The sequence below is a fragment of the Hyperoodon ampullatus genome, assembly GCF_949752795.1.
Source record: "Hyperoodon ampullatus genome assembly, chromosome: 18".
In the NCBI taxonomy this organism is placed as follows: Eukaryota; Metazoa; Chordata; class Mammalia; order Artiodactyla; family Ziphiidae; genus Hyperoodon; species Hyperoodon ampullatus.
The window spans coordinates 46914514-46930886 of NC_136931.1; the positions used below are offsets into that span (position 1 = coordinate 46914514).

General features: G+C 44.8%; 1 protein-coding gene across 1 annotated transcript; it reads left to right on the forward strand.

Annotated features, from left to right (window-relative positions):
• Positions 1–6170: 6170 nt before the first annotated feature.
• Positions 6171–7160, forward strand: FFAR2 (free fatty acid receptor 2; the record flags this gene model as incomplete). Its single annotated transcript, XM_079724069.1, is given in 2 exon segments — positions 6171–7094; positions 7098–7160. Coding segments are annotated over 2 exon segments (987 nt in total).
• Between the last annotated feature and the right edge of the window lie 9213 nt (positions 7161–16373).

The following is a 16373-nucleotide window of genomic DNA, read 5'->3' on the forward strand; positions in this document are numbered from 1 at the left end:
TGCAGAAACTGGATAAAGCAAAGTCTGGCTGGGGATGTGGTTCAGAGATCCAACGGCTGTGAGGCTGGTAGCTCTGCCCTTTTTTTCTTTTATGCCTACTTTGGTCCTCTCCACTCTCCCACCTGGGGCAGCTCAACAGAAGAAAAGGCATTGGCTGGGTGGTGTGGGCCACACTGCTGGCCACTTTCATGGACTGGCTCACCTTAATTAATCATAAGGGTTCACTGTGACAAGCAGCATAGCTCATAATAAATGCCCAATAAATATTAGCTATGAATATTTTTTCTTGCTTTTGATTTATTTTTTGAGTAAGATTACACACACACACACTCAGAAAAAAACATATTTTTTTTACAGTACAAAGGCTACATGGAGATAGGTAAGTTTCCCTTCTACCCTGATACCCAGTCCCCCTTCCCAGAGACACACCACTGTGAACAGTTCCATGGGTATCCCCTTCCCCCAATCTACTCCTCACCGGGCATCCAGAGAGATCCTCTGGAAATGTGAAACAGATTACATCACACCTCTGCCCATCGTACCCCGGATGTCACTCTACATCCTGACCCCTGGCTGCAAGGTCCCACACACTCTGGGCCCTGCCCACTGCCCTGACTTTATTCCCACGACTCTCCCTCTCTCAGGCCCCTTGCAGTCGCTGTGGCCCCCCTGACCTCCCCTGACACACTGTGGCTCACCTCGGAGCTTGCCTGGAACAAGCCCCGACGTTCTTACACCTCATACTCTTCTTTCTTGCAGGGCTCTGCTCAACCATCACTTCCTCTGAGAGCCCTTCTCGGACTGCTCTCGCTCTCTGCTCCCTTACTCTGCTTTTCCAGTCTCTGTCTTAGAGCCAGCCTGGACCCCGGCTTGAGGTTACGTTATCTGTTTATCAACCTGTTGCCTGTCTTGCCTCGATGGAACGTCAGCTCTGGGAAGTAAGGTTTGTTCACAGCTGATTCCCTAGCATCAGCAAGTGCTGTTACCTGGGGGGTCTCAGGAAGGACTCACTGAGTGAGTGTGTGGGTGTATGTCCCTTCTCTCTTACAGCTCACTATTCTCACACCTTGCTTTTTCTCATCTAACCATACCCCGGGGAGTCGGATCTACATTGGCATATGTAGACCTGACTTATTATTTGTAACAGATGCTGAGTATTTCAACTGATTGGATGCCCCATAGTTTTTATTTAACCAGACTCTTTGCTGAGGGACATAGGTTGTTCCTAGTCTTTTATTATCACAGAACAAACAAAAAACACTGTGATGAATATACTTCTTTGGACACATGAAAAAGTATATCCATATAATAAACTCATGAATGTCAACTCATTGGATCAGATAGTGTTGGATCTTTAATTTTGAGAGATGTCATTAAGTTGCACCCCCCAGAGAAGTGTCCCAAGTAACAGGGGGAGAGAGAGGTGTAGGAGATGAGGTCAGAGAGTGATGGGTGCAGGAAGCCAACACAGTTGAACTTGGAGGCTACTGTAAGGACTAGGGCTTTGATGAGTAAGATGGGGAGACTGGGGGATTTTGAGTAGAGGAGGGACAGACCTACTCATGTTTTAAATGATCATTCTGGCTACTGCGTGGAAAGCACACTGAAGGGGACAACAGAAGCAAAGGGACCAGACAGGAGATAATGAAGGAACACAGGTGAGAGATGGTGATGACAGCCTGACGGGGGTGGTACAGTATATGCGGTGAGAAGTGGTTGGATTTGGGATACATTTTGAAGATAGAGTGGAAAGGACTTGCTGATGGAGTAGTCAAAGCCTGAGAGATATCTCTGAAGAATCAAAGGTATCTCTCGGGATTTGGGCCTGAGCAACCGAATGATGAGTGACAAGGTCTAGGCAACCTGGGGTCCCACTCCTGAGGTGCTGGAAGTGAGGGCCTGGACAGGCAGCAGCTGGGCAGGCGGAGGCATCTGGGGAGACTCAATTTCCTAACGGATGAGATTTCCTGATCTTAGACTGTTCCTGTGGTTTCAAAGGAGTTCTATTGAACTGCAGTGAGCTAAGCTGTGCTGGGGCCCAGCTTGAATGAAAGCAGTGACTAACTCTAGCCCAGTTCCCTGGTTGGGCCCACGTTCCTCATTTCTCTTTGCTTCCCCTGTTGGTACGTGACGGGCTGCACACTTCTCTTCCCCATCATCTTAAAACGTTTCCCAGTCACTCCATTTTTAGCATCCCCTTATCTGACTGTCACCCCACCTGTTGTCACAGGATGCTGAAGAGGACAGTGGTGGCTCTGTGTTGTCAAGGTGTCAGGAGGGCTTTGAACCAGAAGGGAGCTGTCAGATTCTGACTGGCTGCAGAAGCTTATCGGGATATATCAAAGCCCCGGAGAGGAAGGTAAGATCAACAGATGAGACACCTGGTCATCCAAGGTCAAACAGCTCCAGATGACGCAACATTCTCAGGCTCACCCCTGCATCCTCTTACACAGCCCAGAGACCAAGTAGCCCGACCTGTCTTCCAGGCTCAGCCACACTGGCCCCTGACACAGCGAGCTTGTTCCCTTCGCAGGGCTTTGGTACTTGCTGTCCCCTCTAGCTGGAATGCCCTCCACATGGCTGGTTCCTTCTCACTAGTTCAAATATCCCTCCTCAGCCCAAGCCTGTCCTGACAGCCTTACCTAAAGAAAACTCTAGGCCAGACTCTCTCTCTAGGTTTCCTTGTTTGCTTCCTTCCTTTACTTGAAATCCCCTGGTTTGTGTGTTTACCTGTTTAACTCTGTGTCTTGTTCACTCATGTCCCCAGCACCTGTGCACAGGGTAAGGGCTCAGGACCTTTGATGACTGGGAAGCGGAGCGCTGGTGAAAGGTATGGCAGCGTGGAGAGGAAGCTCACATGCATACATTTGTGTGACTCACTCTGAGGTACACTTGGTTGAGCTGGACTTGAGATGCTGCACTGCCCACTCCCACGATGCAGCTGTGTGGGGGTCACTGAAGCTTTGTGATTCTGTAAAACAACTTAGTCTGAATTCCCCTAAGACTCCAGCACCAATGATGTCCCAATACTGGTGACTTGGGCCACAGAATGGAGATAAAAGAGAGAAGGCAAAAAGCACAGGTTCTGACCTATTCTTTGCTTGTATCTTCAGCTAATAAACTCTTATAGGCACATCCAACTTCCATCCTTTCACTCCACAAGTATTTAAGTGCCTATTATATGCAAGAGACTATGCTAGGTTTTTTCCTAAGGACAGACTTCAAAATAGTCATTTCCAGAAGAGCCAATCTTACCTAGACTCAATACTAACACCCCATGAGAAGGGGTGGGGTCACCCCAGGAGGCACTGCCCTTTTCTAAGCTGAAAAGGGGTTTCCCGAGAGATTCCTGACCTGGGAATCAGCTATGCATGGCTGGGGATGCGGATGGAGAAAACAGGCCCCTCTCTTAGCATTTTAAGATAATGAGAGCAGCCCTATCTGGCAATCTTGACCTTTCCAGTAAGTTTCTGTTGCCAATCAAATGCAGATAGTAAAACGGCAGAGTGAAGTAAGTCAGAAAGAGAAAAACAAATATCGTGTATTAGCGCATATTTGTGGAATCTGAAAAAATTGGTATAGACGATCTTATTTACAAAGCAGAAATAGAGACACAGACGTAGACAACAAAGGTATGGATGCCAAGGGGGAAGGGAGGTATGTGGGTTGAATTGGGAGATTGGGATTGACATATATACACTATTGATACTATGCATAAAATAGATAACTAATGAGAACCTACTGTATAGCTCAGGGAACGCTACTCCATGCTCTGTGGTGACCTCAATGAGAAGGAAATCCAAAAAAGAGGGAATATATGAATACGTATAGCTGATTCACTTTGCTGTACAGTATAAACTAACACAATATTGTAAAGCAACTATATTCCAATTTAAAAAAATTTTTTTAATAAAAACATAATTAAAGTAAAAAAACAAAAGGGACCTAATGGGCCGGAGGAAGTCAGGCAATGCTCAAGATACTAACCAGATTCAGCCAGAGCTTCCTGGAAAGAGAACAGGAAATTGATCAGGTCAGGGATCTTGAGAGAAAAGATGAAGAGGGAACAAGTGAAGAAAGAGTAGCGGGAGCAGAAAGTGATGCGTGTGCAAAATTGTTTGCAAAAACAGCCCACAGGGGCTTCCCTGGTGGCGCAGTCGTTGAGAATCTGCCTGCTAACGCAGGGGACACGGGTTTGAGCCCTGGTCTGGGAGGATCCCAGACCGCGGAGCAACTAGGCCTGTGAGCCACAACCACTGAGCCTGCGCGTCTGGAGCCTGTGCTCCGCAACGAGAGAGGCCGCGATAGTGGGAGGCCCGCGCACCGTAATGAAGAGTGGCCCCCGCTTGCCACAACTAGAGAAAGCCCTCGCACAGAAACGAAGACCCAACACAGCAAAAATAAATTAATTAATTAATAAACTCCTACCCCTAACATCTTTAAAAAAAAAAAAACAGCCCACAGAAAGGGAAAAGAATTGATTACTTGGAACGCAGAAGGAGCAGAGAGTTCAAAAGAAAAATCACAATTTGGATTCTGGAAGAAATATGTTTGGTGGGGACAGAATTTTGTAGGGGATCCAGGTCAGGTTGCCTTGGAAAGAGCTCAACTATTGACCTTCCTCTTTTTGACCATGTGACTCTTCCAGATATAAAAGACTGTTGTTTGTGGGGGAAAATAAAGTGGCTCAGTTAGACAAGGTTCCACCTGCTTCTGAGACCTAATATATTTGCAAAGCCATCCATCTTCCTCCAGGAAAAGGTAAGGCACCCGACTTTGCTTGTGCTCAGGGAAGAGGCTGTTGGGATCACAACCCTAGGAGGAAATGGGATGGAAGGAGCGTGTGTAGATAAACTCATGAAAAGGTAGCAGATATGGGGTTTACTCTCAAAGGAGGGGAGGGAAGAGGACATAGAAACGAAAAGGGGGCCAGGATAAGTCAAGGGAGAAAGGGTGCTGGTGAGGGCCAGGGCATGGGTGAGGGCAGGAGGAAAAGAAAAGGTGAGCTCCGTCCCAACTAGGCGGGGAATCTCCCTGTTCACCGGGCCCTCTACTTCTGAGATTTTCCAGTTTGGGAGTGAGATAGACAGATGGGCCAACAGCAATATGTTACCAGTAATAGGTTAAAGACTCAAGTTTAATTTTAAATGTATACTTTTTAATTAAAGGAGATTAAAGGTTACTCTTGATTGACATAAATCTCACAGATACATGCTTTCTTCAAGGGGAGAGAAGGTGAATTGGCAGGCAGCATATGGGAATTGTGGCAGTTCTGGTGAAATCACTGGTTATATGTGGTGCAGAGGAAAACAAGCTGATGCTGAGAGGACTTAGAATGATTTTCCCAGAGTCATGTGACTGATCTGAGGCATGGCCTGGACTGGAATCCTGGTTACCTGGTCCAGGTCAGTTCCCTTCTGTTACCCCACCCAAACCTACAGGTTGTCTTTTACTGGCTCCACATGGAATCAAGAAGCTGAGCATCTGAGACTCACCTTGGGCTTAAGCTGCTTTTCCCTCAGGCTTAACCACACTCCCATTTTCAGCGGTGAAGCTGAGAATCTTGTGTTCAAGCTCTGTGACCTGGGGAGAGAAAAGAAAAAGAAAAAAGACAAAGATAAGGAGAGAAAAAAGCCACAAGCTGGCCGAGTAGAATTTGGAGAAGCTCAGAGACAGTCTTGGGATCACTCGCTCTTTGTGATGAAGCGCACAGTTCACACAGCCATTCATTTATTGACAGATGTTAGTTCAGCACCTACTATGTGTCAGGCACAGTTCTAGGTACTGGAGACAAAATGGGGAACAAGACAGATGATGGCACTGCTCTCACAAAGTGCCCTTTCTAGTGGGGACTTGGAGACCTCAGAACTTTTCCTGTGGGAGCTTCTGAGACATCAAAACTCTTAGGTCTCTCTCTCTCTCTCTCTCTATTTGTAGAGTGGAAATGGAGAGGGGGAGTGTTCTAAAGAAGTAATTTGGTTGTGAAGCAAGGAGACCTTCTTTCTCCCTGGCACACAGGAAGCAGAATAGCACTCTGCCTTCAGGGTTAGGAATAATCACTCAGTGAAGCATGGAGGGGAGATGCAAAGAATCTGATTCGCCTTGGTTTGGGGCTGGGAAACCCAAAGTCAGAGAGGATTCTGACACCATCTTTTGTCTCTTCAGGAAAGATGGCCTCAAGTCTCCAAAGCCTGGGATTTCTCTTCATCTACTTTATATCTTTACTCTTTGGTCTCCCTGCCAACCTCCTGGCGCTGCAGGCCTTTGTGGGGCGCGTCCGCAAGCCTAACCCTGCACCCATCCACATCCTCCTGCTCAGCCTGACGCTGGCGGACCTCCTCCTGCTGCTGCTCCTGCCCTTCAAGATGGTTGAGGCTGCGCATAATTTTTTCTGGCCCTTGGGGAACCTACTTTGTGCCCTCACTAGCTATGGTTTCTACAGCAGCATCTACTGCAGCACGTGGATGTTGGTGGGCATCAGCGTCGAGCGCTACCGTAGTGTGGCTTTCCCCGTGCGGTACAAGCTGTCCCGCCGGCCCATGTACGGAGTGATTGCTGCTGTGGCCTCCTGGATCTTGTCCCTTGGACACTGTAGTGTTGTGTTCGTTGCCCAATACTTACCAACCAACAAGTCGACGAGTGATGCCCAAAACCTCTTTGTTTGCTATGACAACTTCACCACAGAGCAGCTGAAGGTGGTGCTTCCTGTGCGGCTAGAGATGTGCCTCGTCCTCTTCTTCATCCCCATGGTGGTCACCATCTTCTGCTACTGGCGTTTTGTGCGAATCATTCTCTCCCAGACCCAAGTGGGTTCCCAGAAGCGCTGGAGAGCCGTGGGGCTGGTGGTTGTGACCCTGTTCAATTTCCTGGTATGTTTTGGGACCTACAATGTGTCTCACGTGATGGGGTACTTTCATAACACAAGTGAAAGGTGGCGGGTGAGCATAGTGATGCTCAGCGCTCTCAATGCTTGCATGGACCCTTTGATTTTCTATTTCTCCTCCTCAGCTGTGCGCAAAGCCTTTGACAAAAGGCTACATAGGCTGCAGAGCTGGGGTGCCTCACTGTCAGGGTTCTGGAAGAGAAGAGCTGCATAGCTGGCTGCAAAGAGAGGAAACGGGAGCTTAGGTGCGGCCAATGTCAGCTTCACAGGAAACTAGATTTGTCAGCTTGGTGTTAAGTTTCTACGGGGGATGGAGCTCAAAAAGGGGAACAATGTAACAGAACTGGGGTGAGTTCTCCTGTGCCTAGCTTAAGGGGCAAAGAAAAGCAGTGGGCCTCGCAAATCCAAGTCATCCACTGGGAGAGTGTTTTCATATTGTTCCCTGTGGTTTATGACATTTCCTCATTTGTGGCTAATACTGCTTCATGGGAAGCCACAGGCCCTTTTATCCTCGAATATCAGAGTCTTGGAATTCCTTGCTTTCCCCACTCAGCGTCTATAAGATGGTAGTATTAATTTACAGGCATACCTCGTTATATTGCATTTCACAGACATTGCACTTTTCACAATTTGAAGGTTTGTGGCAATCCTGTATTGTCAGATGATGGCCAGCACTTTTTAGCAACAAAGTATTTTTAAATTAAGGTATGTACGTTGTTTTTTCAGACATAATGCTATTGTTCAGTTAATAGTCTACAGTACAGTATACACTTTTACATGCACTGGGAAACCGAAAAATACGTGACACTTTATTGTGACATTCACTTTATTGCTGTGGTCTGGAACCAAACCCACAATATCTCCAAGGTATGCCTGTATCTACTACAGAATTCTTAGCTCTATCCTTTGCCCTAAATCAGAAGCAGGCGGGGGTTCCAATTATTGGGTCTGAACATCCAGCACAGGCAGGTGTCTGGAGAAGAAGATGAGGTCCTTGCATGTGAGCCCAAAGGACAAGTATCCTGATCAAAGCAGTTTCTGGCTCAGGTCTACAAAATGGGCAAGAAAAAAGTCTTCAGAGAAAAGTCAGTGGTGGTGTGAAGAAACTTGGGTCAGGATACTTCTTAGTAGTTATGTCTTATTTTCAACCCCCAACATTGTGTATTTATATGCTTTTTTTCCTTGATCAATCTTGCCAGAGGTCTGTTAATTTGTCTTTTCAAAAAACCCAGCTCTTCTCTGGCATTTATCCTGTTTTCTATTTCATTGATGTCTAATTTTGTCTTTATCGTTTCCTTCCTTCTACTTTAGTGAGTCTTTTCAGTTGTTCCTTTTCCGACTTTTTAAGGTTGGATACTCATTAATTTTAGCCTTTCTTCTTTGCTAATGTAAGTATATAAGGCTATTAATTTCCCACTAAGAGCAGCTTTAGTGGGATGCCACAAGTTTGATTTGCAGAATTTTCATTATTTTGAGTTCTAAATAGGCTCTAATTTTCATATGATTTTTTTCTTTGACCCTTGGGTTTAAAAATGGTTCTTAATTTTCAAGCATATGGATTTTTTTCTTGATCTTCTTGTTTTTCATTTCTAACTAAATTGCACTGCCATCAGAGAATACTGTTTGAATAGTACCATTTCTTTGAAATTTGTTGAGAATCGCTTTTTGGCCTACAATATAGTCCATCTAATGCTCCAGGTGTGAAAAGAATATAGATTCTGCAATTGTTGAGTGCTGGGTTCTCTCTATATGCTTTAGATCAAACTTGTTAATTTGTAATGTTCAAATTAAAGATCATAAAACCTTTATTTACTTTTGTCTGTTTGATCTATCAGTTGCATGAGGAGGTGTGTTAGAGGCTCCTTCTATGATGGTGAATTTGTCTATTTCTCCTTATAGTTCTGTCTTCTAAGATTGTTGAATGTCTTTCAACATTAATTTGCCTTAAAATCTATTTTGTCTGATATTAATATAGCCACGTCAACTTGTTTTTATTTTATTAGTATTTGCCTAGTACATTTTTGTCCATCCTTTCACTTTCAAACTTTCAATAACCTTATGTTTTAGATGTGTCTTTTATAAGCAATATATGCAGTGGTTGGATTTTCCTGTAGTCTGGTCCTATGATTCAAAAGTATATGTCTTTTTTTTTTTTTTTTTTTTGTGGTACGCAGGCCTCTCACTGTTGTGGCCTCTCCCGTTGCGGAGCACAGGCTCCGGACGCGCAGGCTCAGAAGCCATGGCTCACGGTCCCAGCCGCTCAGCGGCATGTGGGATCTTCCCGGACCGGGGCCCGAACCCATGTCCCCTGCATCAGCAGGCAGACTCTCAACCACTGCGCCACCAGGGAAGCCCCAGTATATGTCTTTTAACTACATGATTTCATTCATTTATATTTATATAATAATAATTTCCAATAAATTTGGATTTATTTCTGCCATCTATTTTTAAACACTTTCATTGAAGTGTACATACATACTGAAATGTACACACATATCATGCATGGCATAATAATAAGTGTACTGGTCAGATGAATTACCACAGTGAACACATTCATTTAAATAAATTTTAAAGAAAAGAAACATTTACCATCTTATTTTGTGCTTTCTATTTTCCTCATCTTTTAATATTTCTTTTTTTACTTCCCTTGCCATCCATTAGGATTAAGTTGTTTTATTTCTTTTCATTTCTCATATCATTCCTATATTGATCTCTCATATCACTGACTTGGATATTTTATGCCCTGTTTTATTACTTTAGTGGTTATTTTAGATATTTACTATATTAGGAGTGCCTTAGTTGGTTCCACCTTTTCTTTGTTCTTCCCTTTAAATAGCACAAATTAAGGAAAAACCAATCCAGATGGCATCTAACTATGTGAATCTAGTAGAGCAGCTCTCAAAATGTGGTCTGGAGACCCCTGGGGGGCCCAGAGATCGTTTCAGTGATCTGTGGGATCAAAACTATTTTCATAATGATATTAAGATATTAATTCCTTTTTTTATCTCATTCTCTCACAAATTAATGTACAGTGGAGTTTTTCAGAGACTACCTGACATGATATCACAATGGACTGAATGCAGAACAGATATGAGAAAACAGCTGCCCTCTATTAAGCTAGACATTAAAGAGATCTGCAAAAATGTAAAACAATGCCACTCTTCTCAGTAGTTTTTTTTTGAAAACAAAGTTATTTTCATGGAGATATGTTATTTATATTAACATATAATGGTCTTACGATTATTATTTTTAAATAAATTAATACATATTTTAAAAATAAAAGTTTTAATTTCTAATATGGTAAATGTCAATAGCTTTCGTGAATGTCAACATCTAAAATCTATATAAATGTAAAAAATCTCTTTGGGGTCCTCAGTAATTTCTAAGAGTATGAAAGGGTCCTGAGATCAACAAGTTTGAGAACTGTTGGTCCAGTTAGATGACAAACATGCTTGTTCTGATGAATGCAATTGAACATACATAAAACATCATGCTACTTGGTGTTTAAGCATCTAATGATTCAAAATTTCATAGTTAAAGTTTAATGCCACTTAAACTTTCATAGATGTGAGTTTAAAGTCTGCCTGGTGAAATGCAAACCGTTTTGATGTAATAAGTGAGATGTAAAAACCAGAACAATTCTATCACAAGATAGAAAGTAACAAAACTGGTTTAGATAAATAATATATAATTGCTCTGCACAGGCCAACATGTTCATCACTTTATGCTAGTCAAGAATCTTGTTCTAAAGATTTTTTGCACTGGAGTTTTTCTTTTTGTTTTATGGGACAGGATTACTTCACCTTCATTTAGGTGGTGATATGCTGTTCTAAAATATAGATAGAATTTCTGATCTTAGAAGTTATATTAACTGGAGGAAGGGGAAGGCTCAATACTAATTATCATTGCCAGTGTCATCCTGAAAAAAACTGTACATTTGAATTTTTTTCAGCAAAGATTAAAGAAAGGGGACTTCCCTGGTGGTCCAGTGGTTAAGACTTCACCTTCCAATGCAGGGGGTGTGGGTTCAATCCCTGGTCGTGGAGCTAAGATTCCACATGCCTCGTGGCCAAAAAAAACAACAACCCCCCACATAAAACAGAAGCAATACTGTAACAAAGTCAATAAAGACTTTAAAAATGGTCCATATCAAGAAAAAATCTTTAAAAAAGTATGCTTGGGCTTCCCTGGTGGCGCAGTGATTGAGAGTCCGCCTGCCGATGCAGGGGACACGGGTTCGAGCCCCGGTCCGGGAAGATCCCACGTGCCGCGGAGCGGCTGGGCCCGTGAGCCATGGCCGCTGAGCCTGCGCGTCCGGAGCCTGTGCTCCGCAACGGGAGGGGCCACAACAGTGAGAGGCCTGCGTACCGGAAAAAAAAAAAAAAAAAAAAAGTATCCTTAAAAGAAAACGATTAAGGAAAGCTCATCAGGGTAAAATTTATGAACACACTTAGTGTGCTTTATGCGTGGGAGGTTTGCAAACTACAGTGAAAGCCCCTATTTTGCAGTTAGAGTACTTGATAACATCTAGTTCACATAATCTAGCTCAATGCAACTACTGTTGCACCTGCTGATAAAATAAATAATTCCTGGAGCACTGTGCAGTGTATTATTGTTTGGCAAATATAAAATTATGTTAAACATGTATTTTCAAGCCACCCACTCCATCCTACTTGCATAATATTCCTCTGAGATCGTCACCAGCTCACTTGGCAGAGGCTATATGCCCCCATCCCCACTTAGCTGGAGAACTGATGACTTACGAGAAGTCTACTAAGAGGCCAACTCTAGCATTTACAATATCACCCCCATGAGGAAGCCCTGCTACAGGGGCAGGGTGCAGAGTGATAAGAGGAAGGCAGGGAAGAGTGAAATGATTTGTGGACTTGAAGATTTTCTACCAGCATAACAGTGCTGCTTCGAACATCCTTGTATATGTCTTTTCGTACGCTTGTGGGAAAATTCCTCAAAGGAGGGAAATACTGTGAGCACTGGCGTCTGCATTTTCAGTTTCAGCAGAAACTGCCAAACTATTCTCCAAAGTGAGAGCATAAATCCAGCTCTTTCTGAAAAGCAAAAAAGAAAAAGACTCATAGTACAGAAACCCCACTACCACTACCACCTTCCTTCCCACAAGCTCTTCTTCCAACTCTGGGCTTGTAGTCAACATAAGGTCATGACCAGGAGGGAACAGACCAGGCATGCACTACCTGCCAACAGGAAAAGGAGTTCAAATGAGGCCTGAGACCCTCAAAGTAACCCAGTGGATTGGCATATGCGCCAAACACATGGCATGTACATGTATATGGACTATGTGTGTATGTCAATATACATATGTACACATGGGCAGAGTGGGGCAGAGAACCTTTCCAGGCCCCTGGGGTAAAGGAGAGTGGTCCCTCTCCCCATTCCTCATCTTTCTTAACCAAATCCAGATTGCTAGGAACATTCCAGGAGAGCATGAAAGTAGAATGATACAATTAAATGTAGCAGAGAGGGGGTTCTCCCCCCATTCTGTTGTTTATATGGGAAGTGCACATGTGCTGGGGAGAAATGGTGACTGGAAGGAAGTCTGGGTCCTGGAGGAGAGCTCAGATTGACAATGGTATAAAAAGAAAATAAGATGCTGGGATTCTGAGGGGGGAATCTAGGAGGTGGCAGTGTCAAGTGTCCTGGTTCGTGGGGATGAGAACGTAGCCTCTGTTGGTTCTGGGCCATATAACATGGGCCAAGACAAGACACGGTTCCTGTGGAACCATGAAGCATAATCTATCATGTATTTATGTTTTTTTGTCAAATGGCTTCCAAGGAAACTGGAGTCATCTTGGATCGATGTGGTTTAAGCAGAGCTGAGGTGGGGAAAAGGCAGAGGCGATGCAGAGTCAGGGGACGGGACACTGGGAGACAGAATCAGAGGCCCTGCCTGCACACAGTGACGGGCTGTGTCAGGACCCCAGCCCTCTGAGGACAGTTGAACACGTGGCCCCACTTTCTTCTTAGGTACTCATGTGTCTAGGGATTCTAGAGTGGTTTTGTGAGACAGGGCTGAGGAATAGCCAATTCAGTTGGAGTCTGACTAGGGAAGACAGACCAAACAAGGAGTGAGGGCAAGGAAGGGCAGGGACAGGAGTACCTGAGCAAACTCATATGCAAGTTCATTTGGTTAGCCCAGGAAAAGATGTAAAACGGGATACCTGAATTATGAAAGCAGAACCACATGTGAAAGAATAATCATGGCTTGAGATCTAGAGAAGATAAATTAGATTTGTGGAAACAGAGTTTTGGGGAAACAGAGAGGGCTGAGTGGCCTAAGAGCTCAACTCTTGAACTTCCACTTCCTGACACATTGCAAGTTCAAGTGTAAATGTTCTTGGCTCCTGGGAGACCCTGAGATGGCAGAAAGTACCTGTGTCTCTGCACCTCCACAAGTTGGTAAATGTCCGTTCAGGGCTGAACTCTGAGAGCCATCTGCTCGGGAATGGGATGAGGTTAGTCATCCAAAACACAGAGCAAGTGCCTGGGAGAAAGCACCTTAAAATCTGACCCAGAAAGGGAAAAGGATGAGAGGCCCAAGTGACCACAGGGTCACCCAGTTGGGGAACAAGGTGAGGAGTTCACTGCCAGTGGACGGGTGAAGCCAGAATAGTAAAGGTCAAGAAAACTGAGTGAGGACTTGAGGTAAACTGGTGGAGGGATTACATAAGTTGAGGTGGGGAGGCACCAAGCAGAACTGGTCTTCCTTGTCAGAGTAGGTTAACGCCCTGGTGTTCAGCTGGCCTATGATCTAACAGTCCTTACTTCTGTGCTGAGCCTGTTTCCTGTGTGGTGACCTGCTGCGAGTGGATACCTGGAGTTTTGCCTGCCAAGCATCCTTTCCTCCTTCTTCTGGTAACAGCATCCCACTTTTCCTTTAGTCAATCACTCCTTCTCTACTCTCAGTCCATGTGGCATGGGATGGGGGGTTGGGGGAAAAAGGCTGGCTCCAGACCAGCTGCAGGGGAGGGCATGCCACCCAGACTTGGGTTCATGCCTAAGCCAGTCCATCCAGAGTCAACCATTTCTAGATTCTTCTGGAATGATTTGGAAAGAGGCACACTCTTTCCACAGGGTTGTTAGGCTGGTAAAATGTAATCTTGGAGCTTTGGGGAGCCACCTTTGCCACTACTTGGAAAGGGCCTGCCTGAGAATGAAGCTGGCATAAGAAAACAGAGCTAAGACATGGAGACACATGACCAACAGCTTCGTTTAAACACCTGGATCGGGCCATTCCTGAAGCAGCTTTGCCCCAGACTCTTCAATTACATAGCCAAACTTCCCATTTTTCCTTAATCAGCCTGGGCAAGTTTCTGTCACTTAGAACGAAGGTATTAATACAAACATTTGGTAAATAATTTGTCACCAATAATAAAGGATGGATGTTTCTGAAATATACCTTTTATGATACTTCAAAAATAAATTAGAGCAGATTTGAAGCTATCTTTCTCATAATTTCACCAACTCATTTGCATTTTGACATGCAAGGGTTAGAGGCAAAGCACATGGACAAGGAATGGCACATAGATCTGGGCATGCTGGGGACTTCCTTCAGTGCTCTAATAGATCAGATGCTTGGTTAACAACAATAACTTAAATCAGAAGAAGTGTGTTCTGCAGCGGTTTTTAAAATAAGTTTATTTATTTATTTATTTATTATTTTTGGCTGCGTTGGGTCTTTGTTGCTGCGCGCGGGCTTTCTCTAGTTGCAGCGAGCGGGGGCTACTCTTTGTTGCAGTGCGCGAGCTTCTCGTTGCAGTGGCTTCCCTTGTTGCAGAGCACAGGCTCTAGGTGTTTGGGTTTCAGTGGTTGTGGCACAAGGGCTCAGTAGCTGTGGCTTGCAGGCTCTAGAGTGCAGGCTCAGTAGTTGTGGCGCACGGGCTTAGCTGCTCCATGGCATGTGGGATCTTCCCAGACCAGGGCTTGAATCCTTGTCACCTGCATTGGCAGACGGATTCTTAACCACTGTACCACCAGGGAAGTTCCTGTTCTGCAGTTTTAAAAGTGTTTCCACACATATAATCACAATTGAGTCATAAGATAATCACAATTGAGTCATAAGATAATCACTGAAGTTGGTTTCTTATGCCTTCTGCATCAGTGAGGCTCCAAGGTCCAGAGAAGCTAAGTAGCTCCCTCAAAGATATACAGCCAGGCAATGTTCACACCTGAACCAGAATCTATGTTGATCCTCCAGGTCCAGTGCTCCTTTTATTCCACCAGCTTCCTGAAAAGTCAGGAGCCAGTGGGTGGGACTCAGAGACAGCAGTACAGAATTTTGTCCAACATCCACTGGGTGTGCTGCAAGGAACACTAAAGGGCTACACGTTAGGATCCTGGGAGGGGAAATGAGTCTGCTGGGGCCTCTGCCTGGGTCGCGGAGAACAGGGAACATTATAGAGAACTTCCTGTGGGCTTGGCACTGTTCTAAATGTTTCACATGCTCTAAACCATGATGCTAGGTCTCCCAAAAGGCTCTCACTGCAAGGTGTCAGGAAGACAAAGGCCCACTCCTTTCTCCAGAGATGGAGACACCAGCCCGCATCCTTATCTGTCTTTCATTCCTTCATTCAGCTATATTTACAGAGTATCTGCTCCACGTCAGGCCTTGCTCAAGGTGCGGGGAATACTATGGTCAACGAGACAGAGAAGCTACCAGCTCGCACGAGGTTTATGCTATGGAAGTGCCCTGGAGTTGGAGGATACTGGTACATCCTTTCAGGTCTAGCACTTGGACTCTCCAGGAATAAGATGCACTTTAGACGATTACTATGTGACCAAACTAATAAAAGACTCCAGGGACTTCCCTGGCGGTCCAGTGGTTAAAACTCCGCGTTTCCGTTGCAGGGGTCTCAGGGTCGATCCCTGGCTGGGGAACTAAGATCCTGCATGCTGCGCAATGTGGCCAAAAAAAATAAAACATAACAATAATAATAAAAGACTCCAGAGAGTTCACAATGTTGTTTTGATAATATAAGTGCGGCTTCCTCCTCCTCATTTCTGGGCCAAGGGGTGGTGAGAAGCAGCAAATAAAAAATGCTTGTTTGCTTAACCTGAAAGTATGCCTACGTGTGTGTTTCTAATTACTAGGCACAACAAAGAGCTTTGACCGGAGCATTAGAAAACCCAGCCTGTGACCTGAGTAGCACTTCTCAGTCACCAAGAAGTGTTGACAAACATAACGATTTTAGATCTCGGTAAAACACGATGAAGAAAACACAGCGGAGTATTGTAATACGGAGGAGAGGATGGAGGCTCCTTTCGATGGAGTTGCCAAGACAGGGCTTTCTGAGGAAAGACAGAGAAGTAATCAGCTGTTGACTTTCTGCCAATGGCACGGCCGTCTTGGTAAAAGCCTGACCCTGAAGCAGAGCCAGATGAGGAGAGGCAGCTCCAACTCTGCCCCCTCGCTAGGAGCCTGAAGACTTCCTTCTGGAGGCTGCCACCCTCTTGCTCA